This window comes from Pongo abelii, chromosome 23, assembly GCF_028885655.2.
Source record: "Pongo abelii isolate AG06213 chromosome 23, NHGRI_mPonAbe1-v2.0_pri, whole genome shotgun sequence".
Lineage (NCBI taxonomy): Eukaryota > Metazoa > Chordata > Mammalia > Primates > Hominidae > Pongo > Pongo abelii.
The window spans coordinates 45074770-45096010 of NC_085929.1; the positions used below are offsets into that span (position 1 = coordinate 45074770).

The window sequence follows — 21241 nt, forward strand, 5'->3', positions numbered from 1 at the left end:
ACACCATGAGGCACAACAATTATCACCCTATTTGCATGATGGAACTGGGGCACCAAGAGGTTAAATAACTTGCCCGAGGCTCACAGTCTGGCTTCAGTGTCCATGCTCTTAACTGACATGCTAAACCACTATATGGCAGGCTTGTATATTCATATCTTGACTTTATTTTCCTGTCATAAGTACACATAGGAGCAGCAACTAAGCCAGACATACAGCACACTTCAGCCATTCACTAGCTGTGTGGTCTTGGGAAAATTATTTAACCTCTCTGTGCCTGAGTTTCGTCATCTGAAAACCAAGAATAATATCGGCGCTGAGCTGTGAGAATTAAATGGGTTAATGCACATGAAGTATGTGGGCTTCTGTGTGGAGAACTGATTGGAGGAGAGGCAAGACAAAGGGCAAAGAGAATGCTAGGAGAATATTGTATAACAGAAGTCCCAAGCCAGGAGTAATGGTGCTTTAAACAAGAGCCTCAATTTGAAAATGGGGGAAATTGTACCTCATTGACAGGGCTTTAGTGAGACCACAATAAAAGTGTGTAAAATGTGCTTAGAAGTGTCCATGGTAGATGCCTTTAATTTAAAAAATTATGGATAATATCAAATATACACAAAAGTAAAACAGTATAATATTCCCATCATCCATCTTCAACAATTTTCAACACATTGTCAATCTTGTTTCACCTATACCTCCATCCACTTTCTCTCTCCCATATTATTTGAGTACAAATTCCATAAATCTTATTATTCCATCTGTGAATATTTCAGTATATATCTCTAAAATGTAATAACTCCTTAAAAAATGTAACCATAATGCTATTATCACACCTAGAATTAATACTTTTATATATAAAATATTTAGGATTCAGATATCCATTTGTCTCATAAATGCCACATTTTGTTTCAATGGGATCCAAACAATGTCCACATGTTGTAATTGATGGATGTCTTCTTCTTCTTTTTTTTTTTTTTTTTTTAAGAGATGTGGTGTCATTCTGTCACCTAGGCTGGAGTGTGCAGTGGCATGATCATAGCTCACTGTACCCTCCAACTCCCAGGCTCAAGCAATTCTTCCATCTCAGCCTCCCAAGTAGCCAGGACTACAGGAGTATGCCACCTTGCTCTGCTAATTTTTACTTCTTATTTTTGTAGAGACGAGGTCTCACTATGTTACCCAGTTTGGTGTCACCTCCTGGGCTCTAGGGCTTCTTCCACCTTGGCCTCCTAAAGTGCTGGGATTACAGGCATGGGCCACCATGCTCGGCAACTGATGTCTTCTTTAAAGTCTCTTTTAATCTATATATTCCCTCTCTCTTTTTCCCTTGAAACTTATTTGTTGGAAAAAAAATGAAGTCATTTGCCCTGGAGTTTTCCATAGCCTGGATTTTGCTGATTGCATCCCCTAGGTGTCATTTACCATTTACCATGCTGTCCCCATCCTCTGTATTTCCTGTTATGGTGGTTGGATCTAGAGTTCAGATCACATTCAGGTTTACTTATTTGTAAGACTATTTGATAGGTGGTCTTATGGTCTAATATCAGAAGGCATTTAATAGCTGTTTGTCTTCTGTGATGTAAGCAGCCATGGACAATCAACCTAGATCCATCAATTCATTAGGGGTTTCAAAATGGTGATATTTTAAGTCTATCATTATTTCTGAATTTATTAGGTGGATTGTTTATAAAGACAAGTTTCTCTTCCGCTACTATTTGGTTACCTGGTAATACAGTTCATATGGGAATGGCATGATAACTGCTTATTCATTTACTTACCAGTTTTCAAAATAATGAGGTAGTTCCCTAGTATCCAATTAGTGTTTTTTTTTTTTTTTTTTTTTTTTTTTTGAGAGAGTCTCACTCTATCACCTAGGCTGGAATGCAGTGGTGCAATCTCAGCTCACTGTAACCTCCACCTCCCAAGTTCAAGTGATTCTCGTGTCTCGGCCTCCCGAATAGCTAGGATTCCAGGCATGTGCCACCATGCCTGGCTAATTTTTGTATTTTTAGTAGAGACAGGATTTTGCCATGTTGGCCAGGCTGGTCTCAAACTCCTGACCTCAAGTGATCTGCCCACCTCGGCCTCCCAAAGTGCTGGGATTACAGGCATAAGCCACCACATCCAGCCACCAATCCGTTTTTTTAAAGTCACAATATGAACTTACAGGTGAGAACATGTTTGATGTGCTTCAAATATGGCAATTATTATTAATGCCCAAATGGTCCTCTCTTTTAGCTAATGGGATTGTCTCTAAGTTTGCTCCCAAGTCTTTCTGACAGGATCCTTGTCTTTGATAGCTTCCTTGGTGTTAAGTGTGACAAGATGTTTCAGGTCTCATGATTTTCCTGCCCTAGACCTGGAACTGATCATTTCTTCAAGGATCCCTAGATCCTTTTAGGGCAAATAGTATTTCAAGACCACAGTCTGAGTCACTGCTGCCGGGTCAGTCTTTATTTCTAGGTCATTTCAGTGGACAGAGTTTTAGGAAATATATATATATATATTTTTGAGACAGAGTCTCGCTGTGTTGTCCACGCTGGAGTGCAGTGGCATGATCTTGGCTCACTGTAACCTCCGCTTCCTGGGTTCAAGCGATTCTCCTGCCTCAGCCTTGCGAGTAGCTGGGACTACAGGCAGCTGCCACCACACCCGGCTAATTTTGTATTTTGGGTAGAGATGGGATTTCGCCATGTTGGTCAGGCTGGTCTCAGACTCCTGGTCTCAGGCAATCCACCCACCTCGGCCTCCCAAAGTGCTGGGATTACAGGTGTGAGCCACCGCGCCGCCTTTTTTTTTTTTTTTTCCCAGACACGGTCTTACTCTATCACCCAGGCTGAGTCCAGTAGCGCAATCATAGCTCATGGCAGCCTTAAGCTCCCAGGCTCAAGCGATCCTCCCACCTCAGCCTCCCTAGTAGCTGGGACTATAGGTGTGCACTACCACATCTGACTAATTTTTTATTTTTTGTAGAGGCAAGGTCTCACTATGTTGCCCTGTTTGGTCTCAAACTCCTGGCCTCAAGCAATCCTCTTGCCTTGGCCTCCCAAAGTGCTGGGATTACAGGTGTGAGCCACCATACCTGGCCTGTTCGTTTTTTAACAAAGCTTTACTGAGGTATAATTGACATATGAGAAACTGCACACATTTAACGTGTGTTTAGGTGTGTATACATCCATGAGCCTTTCACCACAATCAAGATAGTAGACATATCTGTCACCCCCAAAAGTTTATTTGGGCCTCTTTGTAACCCCTTCCAGCTTCCCTCCTATCCCCTCTCTAGCTATCCCTCCTGTTCTTCAGGAAACTCTGTGTTCTAAAACATACATTTCATCATCAATTCATAAGCAATTCAAAATCAGGACTATAGGATTTTAACTTCATCTCTTCTAGTTTAACATCTGAATTTATCTTCTTCCATGCTGAGAATATGGGTTTTCAGCAACACTGGGAATGACAGAATTAGAATATCATACAATTACTCATTTGCTTTATCCCACATTACAGCAAATGCTTTTTAAATGTTAGTTCCCTTTGATGCTCTACCCCCCTTCCCTTATAAAGGGCAAATAATTCTTCCCCATAATTTTCCCTTCTAATGTTTACAAAGAGCAGAGACAGGTTTCTTCATATTTAACATCCTGAGAGGCCTACAGCTCTGAGCCTCAGTAATTTCTGGAAAGGGTCCATGCAGGGATGATCTTGGACTGTGCAACAAATGGTCCTGAGAGACAGAAGTGCGGTTTGTCCTGGGCTTAGAAAATAAGGAGACCTTCTTGCTGTATGGGGGCTAATAGTAGTGGTGGATAGGTAAACAGGCAATTCCAATCTACTATGGTAACTGCTGCCATAATGGGATGGCATAGAATGCTGTTGGAGCATAATGCAGTGGAGCACTTGTGCCTGCCTTGCTCCTGGTATATTAGGGAAGGCTCCCAAGATGGGGGACGTCTAAGCGGGGTCCTGGAGGGAAAGCAGGAATTAGCGATGTTGGCAGTTAACAAAGAGGAGGGAGGAGAAGGCGTTTTCAGGTCCAGAAGCAGCAACAGACAAAAGGTCCAGAAATAGGAAAGTGTGGTTCCTACAGAAACTGCAAATGAAGAGCTGACAGTGGCTGGGGTAGTAAAGGGAAGGCGAGAGAGTGTTCTGCTTATTTGCCCCACATGGTGCCTTGTACTCGGCAGGTGCTCACACGTTCTGGTTTCAGAAGACTATACTTTTTTTTTTTTTTTTTTTTTTGAGATGGAGTTTCACTCTTGTTACCCAGGCTGGAGTGCAATGGTGCAATCTCAGCTCACTGCATCCTCCACCTCCCGGGTTCAAGTGATTCTCCTGCCTCAGCCTCCTGAGTAGCTGGGGTTACAGGCACCTGCCACCACGCCCGGCTAATTTTTTTGTATTTTTAGTAGAGATGGAGTTTCGCCATGTTGGCCAGGCTAGTCTCAAACTCCTGACCTCAGGCGATCCACCCGCCTCAGCCTCCCAAAGTGCTGGGATTACAGGCATGAGCCACCGCACCCGGCCAAGAAGAGTACACTTTATAACAACAACAACAATAACAGCTTGTGGCAATTACAAAGTGAAAAGTACTGTGCCAAGAACTTTGCACAAATTATCTCATCTAATCCTCACAACAACCCTCCTAGGTAGGCATTCAATTTCTGCAGTCAAGAAAGCACGTTCAGAAAGGTCAAGATGCACAGCTACTAAGGCTGAGTCACACATCTATATGGTGAAGCAGGGCAGGGATTCAAAGGCCCAAATTTTCTCATGCCAAAGCCTGAGCTCCTTCCCTCTTACCTTTCCTTTATCCCCTTTTACATGAGTAATAGCCTCCAAGGGGGTCACCTAGAGTTCTACTCAGGATTCAAGTAAAGATGTGTATCTGAGGGATGAGCTACATGTCCCAAGATCTGCTTATCTGCTGCTTGGTTTGGGCAAACAGCCATCTGCACTATTTCTTTCCTCTTGGCTGTGACAGGTGAACTGTTCTAGCACAGACCAGGTGACTGCCTTGTGCCTTGAAGCTCAAATGATAAAACCTATGCCCCTCAGCCCAGCTGCTGGTCCTCTGGCAAACCAACCCCTGTGCCTGTGCCCCTCAGTGAAATATCTTCTGTCCCAAAGGGCTGCTGGCACACTGGCTTCACCTGCCTTGGTTTTTCTCAGATTCCACACAGCTCTCTATCGGAGCATTAATGCATTTATTGGTTTACACATCCTTCTCTTTTTTCCAGATTGTGAGCCCCATAAGGTCAGGGACTGTGTCTTTATTTATCTCTGTATTCACAGGGCCTAGTGCAGGGATGGTACAGAATAGACATCTAGCAAATACCTAATCATCCCCACCAAGCCCGTTTCTTCCTAGGAGAAAATGGAGGTAACAATATCCATCTTGGGGGACACCAGGAAGGTTAACTGAGATAATGTCTAAACCAGACTTAACAGTGCACTCAGCACATACTAAGTACTCAATAAATGACATCGCCTATGATTACTATTATTATGTTATACAATATTAGATACTCCAGGCCAGCTGCGGTGGCTCACACTTAGAATCCCAGTGCTTTGGAAGGACAAGGCAGGAGGATTACTTGAAGCCAGGAGTTCGAGACCAGCCTGGGCAACACAGTGAGATCCCATCTCTACAAAAAAATTTCTTTAAAAATTAGCCAGACATGGTGGCATACCTGTAGTCCTAGCTACTTGGGAGGCTGAGGTGGGAGGATCGCTTCAGCCCAGGAATTTGAGGTTGCAGTGAGCTATGACTGTGCCACTGCATTCCAGCCTGGACAACAGACTGAGATTCTGCCTCTAAAAAAATTTAATTTGGTTAAAATTAATTTAAAACAATTTTTTTTTGAGACAGAGTTTCGCTCTTGTTGCCCAGGCTGGAGTGCAATAGCATGGTCTTGGCTCACTGCAACCTCTGCCACCTGGGTTCAAACGATTCTCCTGCCTCAGCCTCCCGAGTAGCTGGGATTACAGGTGCCTGCCACAACATCCAGCTAATTTTTGTATTTTTAGTAGAGATGGGGTTTCACCATGTTGACCAGGATGGTCTCGAACTCCTGACCTCGTGATCTGCCCACTTTAGCCTCCCAAAGTGCTGGGATTACAGGTGTGAGCCACCACGCCCGGCCTAATTTAAAATTTTTTAATTAAAAAAATTAATTTACATTTAAATCCTGACTTTGGCTATGGTAGGAATGAACTTTAATATTCCTTGTCTCATGAACTGGGAGTGACTAAATGTGTCCCTAGTTGCAGTATTATTTTTTCTTTTCTTGTTTCTGTTTTAGATTAAATCAGACAACATGTGCATGCTTTACCTATAAAGTTTCTCTCAATTCTTGGACAAAGATTCACTCAAATGAGCTGGAAGGTGAGAGGTTAAGAAGGCAGAAGCCTAGGAGTCACACAGAAACACATTACAGATGTCATGTCCCTGGGCTTTTAGAAAAGACAAGATGTTTGCCAGGCAGAAAGAGGGCATATTGGAAATAGGCTGGCAAGCCCAGTGGTTAGAGGAGCAGGGGGCAAAGGCTCAGAGGCAGCATAATAGAAGCGCCTATCAAATTATCAAATTAATAGTTCCACAATGCTTGTTACAAAAAATTGCACTCCTCTAGGCCCCTTTTCCTTTTCCCTCACAACACTTTCCTCTTTTTCCTCTGTCTAATACTACAGCATTTAATGTGTTGATACATCTGTCTTCCCTCTACCAGATGGTGACTCCCTTGAGAACAGGGACTGTCTTATCTACTGTTAATGACCCAGTGTCTACAGCAGAGAACTCGGAAACCTTTCTAAACCTGGGCTTGCTGCTGTGTAAAATGCAGTGGATAATCCCTACTTCATATGGCTGGTATGAAAGTTTAACCTTTGTATGAGGTCATATTTGTAATGTACTTACCAGCATGCACGTAATAAAATACTGAAAGAGTAAATTTATGAATAAATGTAGTGACCCAAGCACCAACTCTCTACTCCTGCTTTTCACTCAGCCTAGGAAAAACTACAACGGAATCCTTCCCCTATGGAGAAATCGTGATTCCTATTTCTGTCTTTGGCCACAATTTTCTTATTTTCTTGTTGTTCTACTCCACCTCGTAGCAGAAATATCACGGATTCTGTAGGCGCTTCCTGGTTCTAGGTTGTGGAGCTCCTCAGGGCTTGGAAGTAAGTGGAAAGAAATGTTCAACTTCTGTTTCTCTTCTCTTTCCCTCTCCTCCTTTCCCCTCCTGTGGGGGAAACGAACAAACAAAAACAAAAATTAATTTAAAAAATGTAATTTCTTCAAAGACTTTGCATGTGAGCAGTGGCGTGGCCAGTGGTGATCCTTGTGTGCATGGAATATCGAGGGCGTGCTCCTCCCTCCAGAGAAAGTGGTCGAGCAGGACAGCTGGCATCCACGGCTTCCACATCCCCAGTGCCTCCATCCTTCATCTTTCACCAGTACTGACAGGAACACTGCTGCGTGGGATCTGAACTGGGCCCCAAAAACCTCTAGGCAGCAGGCAGGTACTACTCCATTGGAGGTGACATCCCTCTGGTGACGCTGAAAACCTGGATTGTGTTTTCTAACTCTGTCTATCTGCTTCACACCTCCAGATGTGAATCTTCCCTATCTGCTTCACACCTCCAGATGTGAATCTTCAGAATATTATTTGCTGGGCTATAGGATGGAGACTAGTCTCACAAGCCTAAAGCACTTCCTTTAATATTTCACAAAAGCATTACATTTCCTTCTTTCCTTCTTTCCCTCCCTCCCTCCCTCCCTCCCTCCCTCCCTCCTTCCTTCCTTCCTTCCTTCCTCCCGATGGAGTATTGCTCTGTTGCCAGGCTGGAGTGCAGTGGCGCGATCTCGGCTCACTGCAACCTCTGACTCCCGGGTTCAAGTGATTTTCCTGCCTCAGCTTCTCAAGTAGCTGAGATTATAGGCATGCACCACCACGCCCAGCTAATTTTTTTTTTTGTATTTTTTTTTTTGAGTAGAGACGGGGTTTCACTATGTTGACCAAGATAGTCTCAATCTCCTGACCTCGTGATCTGCCTGCCTTGGCCTCCCAAAGTGCTAGAATTACAGGCGTGAGCCACTGTGCCTGGCCTACACTTCTTCTATTTAGGTTCACTGTCCATATTTGGAAAGAACATGCTACAACTTGAAGGAGAAATCACAAGATATACTAAAAAATATTTTGAAATAAAAACAAAAACATAACACAATAAAACTTATGGAGTGCAGCAAAAGCAGTGCTAAGAGGGAAATTTATAGCTATAAATGCCTATGTTTTAAAAACAAGAAACATCTCAAATCAATAACTTCACTTTATGACTTGTGGGCCTAGCAAAAGAAGCACAAACTAAATCTGAAGCTGGTAGAAGGAAGGAGATTAAGATTAGAGCAGAGGACGTGAAATAGAGAATAGAAAAAATAGTCAATTGAAAGAAACAAAATGTTAGTTATCAACAAAATTAACAAACTTTGAGTTTGAATGACTACCAAGAAAAGGACACACATAGATGAAAATGAGAACATGATTACCGACCTTACAGAAATAAAGCTTGTAAGAGAATACAAATGCCAATAAATTATATAGCCTACATGAAATGGAAAACTAGAAATACACAAATTACCAAAACTGACTCAAGAAAAAAATAAAAATTCTGCATATACTTATAACAAATAAAACGATTGAATCAATAATCAAAAATCTCCCTTTGAACAAAGAAAAGTGAAAGACTACAGGGCTTCATTTGTGAATTCTACCAAACCGTTAAGGAAGAATTAATACCAATTCTTCTCAAGTTCTTCCAAAAAATAGAAGAGGTAACAGTATTTCATAGCGCATTTTATGGGGCCAGCATTATGCTGATACCAGAACTAGACAAAGAAATGACAAGAAAAGAAAATTATAGACCACTCTTCCTTAAGAATACAAATGCGGAGATCTTCAACAAATACTAAAATATTAAAAGGATTATACACCAGGACCAAGTGGGATTTATCCCAGGAATCTGAGGGTAGTTCCCCTCAGTGAAACATAAATCCATCAGTGTATAGAGCACAAAGGAATGAAGGGAAAACCCCACATAATTATCTCAAATGATGCAGAGAAAGCATTTGACAAGAACCAACAGCATTTCATGATAATAAACACTCAGAAAAATAGGAATAGGATGGAATTACTCCAACATGATTATGGACATTTATGATAAACCCACAGATAACAGCACACTCAAAAGTTAAAGACTGAAAGCCTTTCCCTAGGACCAGGGACAGGACAAAATGCCTCCTTTCATGGCTGGTATTCCACTTTATATCAGAAGCTCTAGACAGATAATTAGGCAAGAAATGAAAGGCATCCAAATTGGAAATGAAGAAGTAAAACTATATTTATTTACAGATAGCATGATTCTATATGTTGAAAATGCCGACACAGCAAGACCCTGTCTCTACAAATAAATTTTAGCCAGGTGTGGTGGCTCATGTAATCCCAGGACTTTGGGAGGCCGAGGTGGGTGGATCACCTGAGGTCAGGAGTTCGAGACCAGCCTGGCCAACATGGTGAAACCCCGTCTCTACTAAAAATGCAAAAATTAGCTGGGCATGGTGGTGCACACCTGTAGTCCCAGCTATTCAGGAGGCTGAGGAAGGAGAATCACTTGGACCCGGGAAGTGGAGGTTGCAGTGAGCCGAGATTGTACCACTGCACTCCAGCCTGGGTAACAGAGCGACTCTGTCTAAAAAAAAAAAAAAAAAAAAGCTGGGCGGAGTGGCTCATGCCTGTAATCCTAGAACTTTGGGAGGCCGAGACGGGTGGATCACAAGGTCAGGAGTTCAAGACCATCCTGGCTAACACAGTGAAACCCCGTCTCTACTAAAAATACAAAAACAATAGCCGGGTGTGGTAGCAGGTGCCCATAGTCCCAGCTACACGGGAAGCTGAGGCAGAAGAATGGCATGAAGCTGGGAGGCGGAGGTTGCAGTGAGCCGAGATCGCGCCACTGCACTCCAGCCTGGGTGACAGAGCAAGACTCCATCTCAAAAAAAAAAAAAAAAAGAAAAAAGAAAAAAAGAAGAAGAAAGCTGTTATAGGTTTAATCATATTCCCTATATGTTAAAGATGTGTTAAGGTTGTAAACCCCAGTACCCATGAATAATAACTTTTTTGGAAATAGTCTTTGCAGATGTAATCAAGTTCAATGAAGACATTAGGGTAGGCCTTTATCCAATATGACCGCTGTCTTTAGAAGAATAGATGCAGACAGACATGAAGAAGGCCAGGTGATGACAGAGGCAGAGATTGGAGTGAGGCCTCTACAAGCCAAGGACAGCCATGGACTGCTGGCAAACACACGAAGCTAGGGAGAGGCAAAGGAAGACTACCCTGAACCCCGCAGAGGAAGCATGGCCCTGCTGACACCTTGACTTTGGACTTTGGCCTCTAGAACTGTGAGAAAATACATTTATGTTGTTTGAAAAAGAAAAGAAATATATATACGGATGCCAAGAGGCGAATAAAGAAAGATAAGAAAATCAGAGGATCAGTCCAGGAGGTCTGACAATTGACTATCATAGTTCCAGAAATAGCAAAGAAAATGAAGGGAATTTTCAAAGAAATAGTACAAGCAAAGTTCTCAGAATTGAAGGACTCTACCATCTGGACTGAGAGCACTCCCGACCTCAGTGACGCATATTAAGAAAAGGACTCATACCAAGGTATATCATTGTGAAACTTCAGGATACTAAGAATGAAGACAATATCCTAGAAGTTCCCACAGCTGGGAAAACAGTGACCCACAAAGCGATAGGAATCAGAATAGCATGAGACTTCTCAACGGTAAAAGTAGGAGGCAGGAAAAATTTTCCAAAATTCTGTAGAATATTGACTTTTAACTTAGAATTTTATTTCCAGCAAAACATTTGCCAAATATTAATCAAGAACAAAGACATTTTTTCATGTCTGTAATCCCAGCACTTTGGGAGGCCAAGGCGAGAGGATCGCTTGAGCTCAGGAGTTCGAGACCAGCCTGGGCAACACAGCAAGATCTCATCTTTTAAATAATTATTTAAAAAATAGAACAAAGGGCCAGGCATGGTGGCTCACACCTGTAATCCCAGCACTTTGGGAGGCCGAGGCGGGTGGATCACCTGAGGTCAAGAGTTTGAGACTAGCCTGGCCAACATGGTGAAACCTCATCTCTGCTAAAAATAACAAAACAAAACAAAACAAAACAAAAACAAAAAAAATTAGCTGGGCATGGTGGCACGCGCCTATAGTCCCAGCTACTCAGGGAGGCTGAGGCAGGAGAACTGCTTGGACCCAGGAGGAGGAAGTTGCAGTGAGCCAAGATCGTGCCACTGCACTCCAGGCTGGGTGACAGAAGGAGACTCCATCTCAAAAAAAAAAAAAAAAAAAAAAAAGATATTTTGGATATGCAAAGACTCAAATAATTTCCCATATACCTTTGTTTTGGGAACTGCTAGAAGACGTGCTCCAGCAAAGTGGACATGGCTTTTTAGGTCAGGACTATAAGGAGACAGACTTGGGCTGTCCATGGCCCTGAGGCTGAGGCAGAGGCAGCTTGAAAAAGAAGTCAGCCCACAGAAGGGAAGAGGATCAAGAGACAGACAGAGAAAGAGCCTGAAAATATCAAGCTGTCAGGTCTAATATGCCTGCAGATGGCCTGTCATGGCCTTCCCAGTTATTTAAGCTGCTACATTCTCCTTCCATTTAAGCTAGTTTGAGCTGGCTTCCTGGCACGTGCAACCAAGGAGCTCTGTCTCATACAGTTCATAAAGTACATAGGCCAATGCTTGGTACAGAGGAAGGACAAAATCATTAGTAGCCCTTACTACTACCAATAATAACACTAAAACTAAAATGAGAGTGGTGTGAGTAATACATAAAAGTGAACTTTTTTTGAGACAGAGTCTCATTCTGTCTCCAGGCTGGAGTGCAGTGGTGTGATCTCGGCTCACTGCAACCTCCAGCTCCCGGGTTCAAGCGATTCTCCTGCCTCAGCCTCCTGAGTAGCTGGGATTACAGGCACGTACTGCCATGCCCAGCTAATTTTTGTATTTTTAGTAGAGGTGGGGTTTCACCATGTTGGCCAGGATGGTCTCTATCTCCTGACCTCATGATCCGCCCACCTTGGCCTCCCAAAGTAGTGGGATTACAGGCGTGAGCCACAGTGCCTGGCCATAAGTGAACTTTTATATGCTCTTTCCTATGTTTTAATAATTTTCCAGCCTGGGCAACATAGTGATACCCCCAACTCTACAAAAATAAAAAATGAGCTGGGCATGGTGGCACACACCTGTGGTCCCAGCTACTCAGGAGGCTGAAGTGGGAGGATTGCTTGAGCCCAGGAGGTGGAGGCTGCAGTGAGCTATGATAGCACCACTGCACTCAGCCTTGAGGAGAGAGTGAGACTCTGTCTCAATAAAATAAAATAAAATAAAATAAAATAAAATAAAATAATTATTATTCTTACACTGTTCACACTTCTACATTTCCCATGGTTTTTGTTCGAACAAACCTTAAAAGAAACTCAATTTCTCTTTGGAGACTTCCCTTAGTTTTCTTGTCAGGTGATTCCTCATTGACAGCTGAAGGTGGGATGAACATGTGGTTTGCCTTTTTTTTATCTGCTGCTTTTTCATCAATATTCTTCATTTCCCTGGGGGGAAAACACAGAGACATATGGAAAAAGGCTGGAGTGATTAACATGTCCTCAATGTTCTGTATGTCCTGTAAACTGATAGATCCACGTGACCATTTACAAAACATGTATTGAAGTATAACATAGAAACTGGAGTGCACAGATTCTAAGTGTGCAGCTCAAGAAATTTTCATATACTGAGCATGCCCATGTAACCAGCACTTGGATCGAGAAAGAGAACACTGCCAGCTCCTTAGAAGCTGTCTCACGTCCCTGCTCAGTCACTATCCTACTTCCTTAAGGCAACCCTGCCCTGATGTCTAGCAGCACAGTTGTGTTTTAAGGCACCGCTTTTAACTGTAGACAAAACTTTGAGAATCACTTTATTACTATAAGGCATGATGAGCTTCTCAACAATATCTTTTTTTCTTTTTTTTTTTTTTTGAGATGGAGTCTCGCTCTGTCGCCCAGGCTGGAGTGCAGTGGCACGATCTTGGCTCACTGCAACTTCCGCCTCCTGGGTTCAAGCGATTCTCCTGCCTCAGCCTCCCGAGTAGCTGGGATTACAGGTGCATGCCACCATGCCTGGCTAATTTTTTGTATTTTCAGTAGAGACGGGGTTTCACAGTGTTAGCCAGGATGGTCTCGATTTCCTGACCTCATGATCCGCCCACCTCGGCCTCCCCAAGTGCTGGAATTACAGGTGTGAACCACCGCGCCCAGCAACAATATCTTAAACAACAAAAAGTGGATGTACTTAGCAATGCAACTGCTAACACACAGTTACAAACTTCCTCTTGACAAAAAAATATTTACTATGATAATTCACCCAATAAGAATTTATTTATTAAATAAGAGTATCCTTTATTTCTGAAATATGTAAGCTATAAACTTAATCCTGGATATTCTATATGAATTTAATGCTAATTTTAAACTAGTTCTGAACTTTAAAACGTTCTGGCCATGGAATGGAAGGGTTATTTGCAACTTCCAGAAGAAGTGCATTTCTTTGGACTCATCTTCTTTGAACTGGATGAAATGTGGACCTGGTGGCTGGAACTTGAGCAGCCATTTCTTACCATGAAGCTAAATCATGGGCTGAAGCTAGTGGAGCAATATGATAAAAGATCTTGAGACCCTGTCACTGTGAACTTTCATATCTACTGGAGTCCTTGTAAATGAGAGACAAGAAATTGTAATAAATTTTAGTCACTGTTTGAGTTTTTCTGTCACTCTAAGCCAAACCTAATTATAACTGATACAATTACCTACCTATGAGCCTAGTTCTGAGAAAAGTCTTTACAGACCTTAATTTATCTGATCAATACAACCCTACAAAGTAGGAAATACTATCAAATGACTGAAGTACAACAAAACGACTGAGGATCAGTGAGCTGTGTGCAAATAAACCTTCCATTTTTATTCCATGGCTAGAACTTAGCCCCATAGCCAGACCTACCTGTGGCCTTAAAAAGGCAAAAACAGTTTAATAGTCTGTGGTCACAGAACCAGTAAGTAAAAAGGCCTGTATTCCAACTCTAGCCTCTGCCATTCCATGGAGCCCGCCATCAAGGCTTGTTACGACTATTGGGAGAGACAGATATGAGAGCAATCATAATGCCTGGTGCCCAGAAGGTGCTGAAAATCTGTTGGGACAATGAACTACAGAATAAATAAAGCATAATGGGCTGGGCGCAGTGGCTCACGCCTATAATCCCAGCACTTTGGGAGGCCTAGGCAGGCAGATCACAAGGTCAGGAGATCGAGACCATCCTGGCTAACACGGTGAAACCCCATCTCTACTAAAAATACAAAAAATAAGCCGGGCGTGGTGGCAGGTGCCTGTAGTCCCAGCTACTCGGGAGGCTGAGGCAGGAGAATGGCGTGAACCCGGGAGGCGGAGCTTGCAGTGAGCCGAGACTGCGCCTCTGCGCTCCAGCCTGGGCGACAGAGCAAGACTCCGTCTCTAAAACAAAACAAAACAAAACAAAACAAAAAAAGAATAAATAAAGCATAATGAACAACAGTTACAGAGGCAGAAGCAAAGAGCCCCAAAGAGCAGTCCCTATGTCTTCTCCCTTCTCCATCGTGACCCTCTCCTCCCTCACCTACATGTCCAATCTCTCCCCCTTCACACAGGCTTGGGTCTTCTACCTTATGTTTATTTATTTATTTATTTATTTAGAGACAGGGTCTCACTCTGTCACCCAGACTGGAGTGCACTGGCATGCTCCCGGCACACCGCAACTTCTGCCTCCCAGGCTCAAGCGATTCTCCTGCCTCAGCATCTCAAGTAGCTGGGATTACAGGTGTGCGCCACTACCACCCAGCTATTTTTTCTATTTTTAGTAGAGATGGGGTTTCACCATGTTGGCCCGGCTGGTCTCAAACTCCTGACCTCAAATGATCCACCCGCCTTGGCCTCCCAAAGTGCTGGGATTACAGGTGTGAGCTACTGTGCCCAGCCTTCTACCTTATGTTTAAATAGCCCTTGTTACTTACCATCTGATCTTGCCTTTTTGATGCAGAATTTTATTCCTTCTGCTTCCTAGGAATCCCACCCATCCACGGGGACTTACATCTTCCCCTTCACGTCCTAGGCTCTGCCTTCCGACTTTAGCCTTGTTGAGACTGCCTTCTACCAAGTCGCCTACCTGTCTCTGCCCCACGTTTTGGAGTCTGGCCACCACACTGCTGCTTGCTGCTTCCCTACTGTCCTTTGTCCCCTTGGCTTTATGGTCAGTGTGTCTGCATGTATGGACTCTCCTCCTTCCCTTCTGGTCACTCCTCCCCTTACAGAATATTCTGTCCTCCCTGACGTATGTGGCTGCCCTCCAAGGTTCTGTCCTCAACCTCAGCTTCCACATCTGTAAAATGGGGATAAGTAAATAATTGTACCACTTTAAACACACTGTCTTATAACCTAAACTTTGGTCCAATAATATGTTGTGACCATCTCTCCTTGTAAAACAAAAATAGAGGGACGTTTTTCTTGGCTGCAGAGTATGGAGGTATGATAGTTTATTTAACCAATCATCTTTTGATGAACATTAATGCTGAACTGCATTCCTGTGCTGCTGGTGGTGGTGGTGGTGGTGTCCAACGGGGTTTTGTGAATGTGTGTGGTCTGTGTCCCATAATATTTTATAAATAACTCAACTGTGGCCGGGTGCGGTGGCTCATGCCTGTAATCCCAGCACTTTGGGAGGCTGAGGCCTCAAGAGGTCAAGACCATCCTGGCCAACATGGTGAAACCCGGTCTCTACTAAAAATGCAAATTAAAAGGCCGGGCATGGTGGCTCAGGCCTGTAATCCCAGCACTTTGGGAGGCCGAGGTGGGCGGATCACGAGGTCAGGAGATCGAGCCCATCCTGGCTAACACGGTGAAACCCTGTCTCTACTAAAAATATAAAAAATTAGTCAGGCGTGGTGGCATGTGCCTGTAATCCTAGATATTTGGGAGGCTGAGGCAGGAGAATCGCTTGAACCTGGGGGGCGGAGGTTGCAGTGAGCCGAGATCGCACCACTGCACTCCAGCCTGGCAACAGAGCGAGACTCCGTCTCAAAAAATATATAAAAATAAAAATAAAAATAAAAATAAAACCCAATTGTATTATATTGCATAACAAAGTATTTATCTACATATTCATATTTTTCTGTCCCTCTTATTATGGGAGACATGGATAGCTGTCTAGCCAATAGCAATTCCCTCTTTCTCGTTTGTAAACTGAATCCCATTTTGTTTTGGACAACAAAGTGCCCAGTTCTATGGAAGGTCCAGTCCAGTCGTGGAAATCTCGCCCTCCTTGGCCAGATATTTCCCATGCTTCCCTTGGAGACAGGGTGGCTCCATGAAAGAGTTATAGGGGCATGCAGGAAAGACATGAGAGAGACAAAGAAAGATAAAAGAAAGTGAGCTATTCTTTATGGAAAAATGCCAGCTAATAAATGTGGAAGGAATGGCAGAAATAGAAAAATCACCATTTTGCAACCTTAAATGTAATAGTTCATCAGGCAAAGACCACTGATGAGTGCTAAAACCACTGTGTGAAAGATGTTGGGGAAGCACATTCACACAGTCTGGGAGAATCACATCATTTATTCCTGACTAATTAGAAAGACAAACATGTGCTCTTACAATGCAGAGATCTGGTAGATATCAGTTTAACCAAGTGTTTAAACTTAGCATCACCAGCAGCAGGGCAACCTGACATGATATGCCTCCTAATGGAATGCAACATAAATATACAACATCACCTGTGAAAGATTCTGGGCAAAATGATTTAACTTGAATCTAATCAAACTTCTAGCATAGACCTAATGTCCAGTGTACAGAAAACATAGGCTATATTGGAACAAATTCAATGATACTTTGAGGAAATATCAGAAAAACCCACAAAGTGGCTTGAGCTTTTCAAAAAAGCCCATGTCATAAAAAACAACTAAAAAAAGGGGGGGTGGGCAGGATACTGTTATAGATTCAAAGACACCAAAGAGATAAAACTAAATATAATTTCTGGCTAGGCACGGTGGCTCACGCCTATAATCTCAACAGTTTGGGAGGCTGAGGCGGGGGCAGATCACCTGAGGTCAGGAGTTTGAGACCAACCAGGCAACATGGTGAATCCCCTTCTCTACTAAAAACACAAAAATTAGCCAGGCATGGTGGTGCACACCTATAGTCCCAGCTACTCGGGAGGCTGAGGCGGGAGGATTGCTTGAGCCCAGGAGGCAGAGGCTGCAGTGAGCCAAGATCACACCACTGCACTCCAGCCTGGGCAACAGAGTGAGACTGGCTCAAAAAACAAAAAACAAAATATAATTTGTGATTCTTGATTGGATCCTGGAGCAGCAGGTAAAGCCAAAGAAGACACACTGAGTTAGGCACAGTGGCTCGTGTCTGTAATCCCAGCACTCCAGAGGAGGCTAAGGCAGAAGGATCACTTGAACCCAGGAGTTTGAGGCTGCAGCAGGCTGTAATTGAGCTGCTGCACTGCAGCCCGGGTGACTGAGTGGGACCCTGTCTCTAAAAATAAAAATACATTTTGGGGACAACTGGGGAAATTTGAATTTGGATTAAATATTAGAGAGAGAAAGCAAATGGGGCAAAATGTGAATACTTGGCAAATGCCTGATGGACAGTTCAGTGTACTATCAACTTTCTGAAAGGTTTTTCTAAGCAAAATAAAAATTCTGAAAAAGGCAGAAGACAGAGGAAAATGTCCATAATATGCTGCTAGTGGGAAAAAATAGGTCTAAAAAACAGACCGACAGTATGACTCTACTACTTTATTTAGTGATATGGATATATGGGCCCAGAAAAAAAAGACTGGAAGGATTTATAGGAAAATGTTGGCAATGTGTATCTCTTGGTACTTTTGTGTGGTTTCCGGGTCCTTTGTTTGCTTTCATTGAACACATAATGTTTTTGTAGTTAGAAAAAAAAATACCAACAAAAAAAGCTCTGGTCTCTGTTATTAGGAGTTTATATTCTGACCACAAGAAAGCTGATTATGCTTATGACAGTTACAGGAAACCCCCCTGCCCCCACCAACCCATTTAAAAATGATGATGATGATGTGCTGCAAAAGATGAGTGCTGGAACAATGGCATTCCCCAAAGCCCCTTCCATACCTGGAGAAGTTGTCTTGCAGCTCCTTTAGATGCTTGTCAAAATAATTCCATTCACTCCAGTGACGCTGGTACAACTGATTGAGGTTGTCTTTCCGCTTCTTCATGCTGCACAGGGTCTCGTTGATGACATCAGTAAACGTTGGGGTGCAGTCAGTGGCTTCCGCTGTCAAGGAAATCCCCGTACTGTGGAACTGTGTTGACGCTGCATTATTAGTGGCATGAGTGCAGTGCATGGGGAAGAGGGGCATGGAGGACAGAGCAGGGAAAATGCCCTGCGTTTCTGGATAAGATACCTGAAATCTGAGCAGGAGATGACTCTCCTGCTCTTTGACCATGGCCTGCTTTGAAGGGAAGAGGCCATCCTATCTGTGGTCAGGCGTTCTCTACGTAGGAATAAAGTCCTTCTCTGTCCCTGTGGATGGAAGGCAGGGCTAAGAAATACTTTTTTAGACTGTCATCTGAAATTCTTACTCTACTATCACAGCGGTGAATAGGAAGGGCTCCCAGCTTTCCTTTTCTCTCAGCCCAAGGCCTCATTCTCCATCTCGTTTGTATATAAAAATATTCTTGGCCAGGCGCAGTGGCTCACGCCTGTAATCCCAGAACTTTGGGAGGCTGAGGCAGGCGGATCACGAGGTTAGGAGATGGAGACCATCCTGGCTAACACTGTGAAATCCCATCTCTACTAAAAATACAAAAAATTAGCTAGGCATGGTGGCACATGCCTGTAATCCCAGCTACTTGGGAGGCTGAGGCAGGAGAATTGCTTGAACCCAGGAGGCGGAAGTTGCAGTGAGCCAAAATTGCGCCACTGCACTCCAGCTTGGGCAACAGAGTGAGACTCTGTCTCAAAAAAAAAAAAAAAAAAAAAAAAAAAATTCTCCCTCTGCTCTGCCCTCCTTCCACCCCTTCTTGATTGGTTACAATCTCAGCTACACTCGCCACAAGCTGTAGGACCTCAAACAAGATAGCAGTCATCCTCTGTGCCTCCATTTCCACATCTATAAAACAGAGATAATAATGCCCACTTTAGATGATGTTAATCATAATCATGGTAGTTATTTATGTAGTACCTGCTGTATGCCATGTAATCCTCACCACAACACTGTAAGTTTGGTATAACTATCCAAATTTTAGGAATAAGTAGATAAAGATATTGAGCTTGGAGGTCGAGCTGTGCACATAATATCTCAAAGCCAGTGGTTGCTAAACTGGGACTCAAATCTAGGGCTGCGTATCCCAACCCAGGTTCCTTCCACTACACTAAACTGTCTTTAGAGAACAATGAAGTGATGTTTGGGAAAACATGTTGCAAGAAATAAAACACTATGAAATGTGAGCTGTTGTTATTACTCTCTCCCTATAGAACATGTAAATAAGTTTGTGGACATGGAGTTCTATGCAGCAGAAGATGCAAAGTCCTCCTAGTTCATTATGAAACTCCTCCTGTTGGGGAGCTCAATGTAGACGTGGATCATCCCAGCCCTTGTTATCTGCCAGGCACTAGCCTTTATCTCTGTTGTGTCTGTAATCTGCATAATAGCCCTATGAGGCAGGTACTCTTATCCCTATTTTACAGGTGAAAAAAATGAGGCACAGAGAGAAGCTGGAACTTATCTCAAATGACTCTGTTTGCAGTAGAGTTGGTTCCTGAGTCCAGGTCTATTTGAACCAATAGACTAGTTTGATTCCAAATAGAACCCGTGTTCTCTGACTCCCATGGTAAGCTGCTAAGACTCAGGACACCAATATATGCCACACTTGTTTTCTTTTTTTTTTTTTTTGAGATGGAGTTTCACTCTTGCTGCCCAGGCTGCAGTGCAATGGCGCGATCTCAGGTCACTGCAACCTCCACCTCCTGGGTTCAAGCGATTCTCCTGCCTCAGCCTCCCGAGTAGCTGTGATTATACAGGCATGCACCACCAGGCCCAGCTAATTTTTTTTTTGTATTTTTAGTAGAGACAGGTTTCACCATGTTGGCCAGGCTGGTCTCAAACTCCTTACCTCAGATGATCCGCTCATCTCGGCTCTCACAGTGCTGGGATGACAGGCGTGAGCTACCACGCCTGGCCAACCACACCTGTTCTCTTGAGATCTGAGCTTTCTATTAGATCTTTAGGATAAATGGCAACAGGGCCAGGGATTTGCTGATGGGTCTAAGGAAGGAGTGTGTCTGAGGAGGGTGTTAGATGAAACATACATGTAGACAACAAAATTCCTGGTCAGTACATACTCTGGGGTATGTACACTCGTCTGGGAAGTGTCTGGGAAGCATTATTTAGTTTCAATATATGTTAGAATACCAAGTTAGCACATTCATTCTGGTAGGTGAAAAAGAGATTTTGCACACAAGGAAATATGACACACCCTGGGGTGTCACGGCCAGTTCACAAGGCTGGCTCTAGATTTGGAACGAAGATGAGCACGATTCTGACCCTGAGGCTCGCACCACTGGCCACCTCTGGCGAGTACACATGGTGTGCCAGGCGCTGTGCTAAGGCCTGGGTGCCACTCCCTGACCTTTGCTTCTGGGAAGAGGATGCAGGGGCCTGGAGCAGTGCACACCCTGCCCACAGTGACAAGGATATGGGGTGCTCGTGGTCTTTTCCCTTCTGACTATCAACACATTCTTGCCGTGCTGCTGCAGACTGGCGTAGTTCTGGAGAAAGTACACAATCAGAGGGCTCTTCCCATAAATGTTGAAGAGGTTTGAAGTCAGCTCAGGGCTTTTGCAGGCAGCACACGACTGAGGATGAAAGAAAAACGAAAAATAAAGGATATTGTCATTTTTACAGTCTGTATTAAGAACCGGAAAGGCATCAAAGCACTCATGTCCTTTGATCCAGTAATTCCAGTTTTAGGATGCATCCTAAGAAAATTACTCAACATAAAGCAAAAAAATGTCAAGGGGCAAAGATGTCCACTGCAGAGATGTATA

At 43.5% G+C, this 21241-nt stretch overlaps 1 protein-coding gene across 9 annotated transcripts in view; it reads right to left on the reverse strand.

Annotated features, from left to right (window-relative positions):
- Positions 1-559: 559 nt before the first annotated feature.
- The window catches only part of FAM227A (family with sequence similarity 227 member A), a 76494-nt gene continuing 55812 nt past the window's right edge, over positions 560-21241 (reverse strand). For 5 of the 9 annotated variants that reach the window (XM_054543462.2, XM_054543464.2, XM_054543461.2 and 2 more), the window contains 5 exons: positions 20892-21049; positions 18304-18456; positions 12547-12687; positions 7107-7241; positions 560-3444 (listed from right to left, as the gene is read on the reverse strand). In XM_054543462.2, the coding sequence (XP_054399437.1) occupies positions 3405-3444; positions 7107-7241; positions 12547-12687; positions 18304-18456; positions 20892-21049 (627 nt within the window). In that variant the 3' untranslated portion in view covers positions 560-3404. Of the gene's footprint in view, positions 7242-12546; positions 12688-15323; positions 15537-18303; positions 18457-20891; positions 21050-21241 lie in introns of those variants that run through there. The other 4 variants (XM_054543465.2, XM_054543463.2, XM_054543460.2 and 1 more) reach the window with 3 other exon arrangements.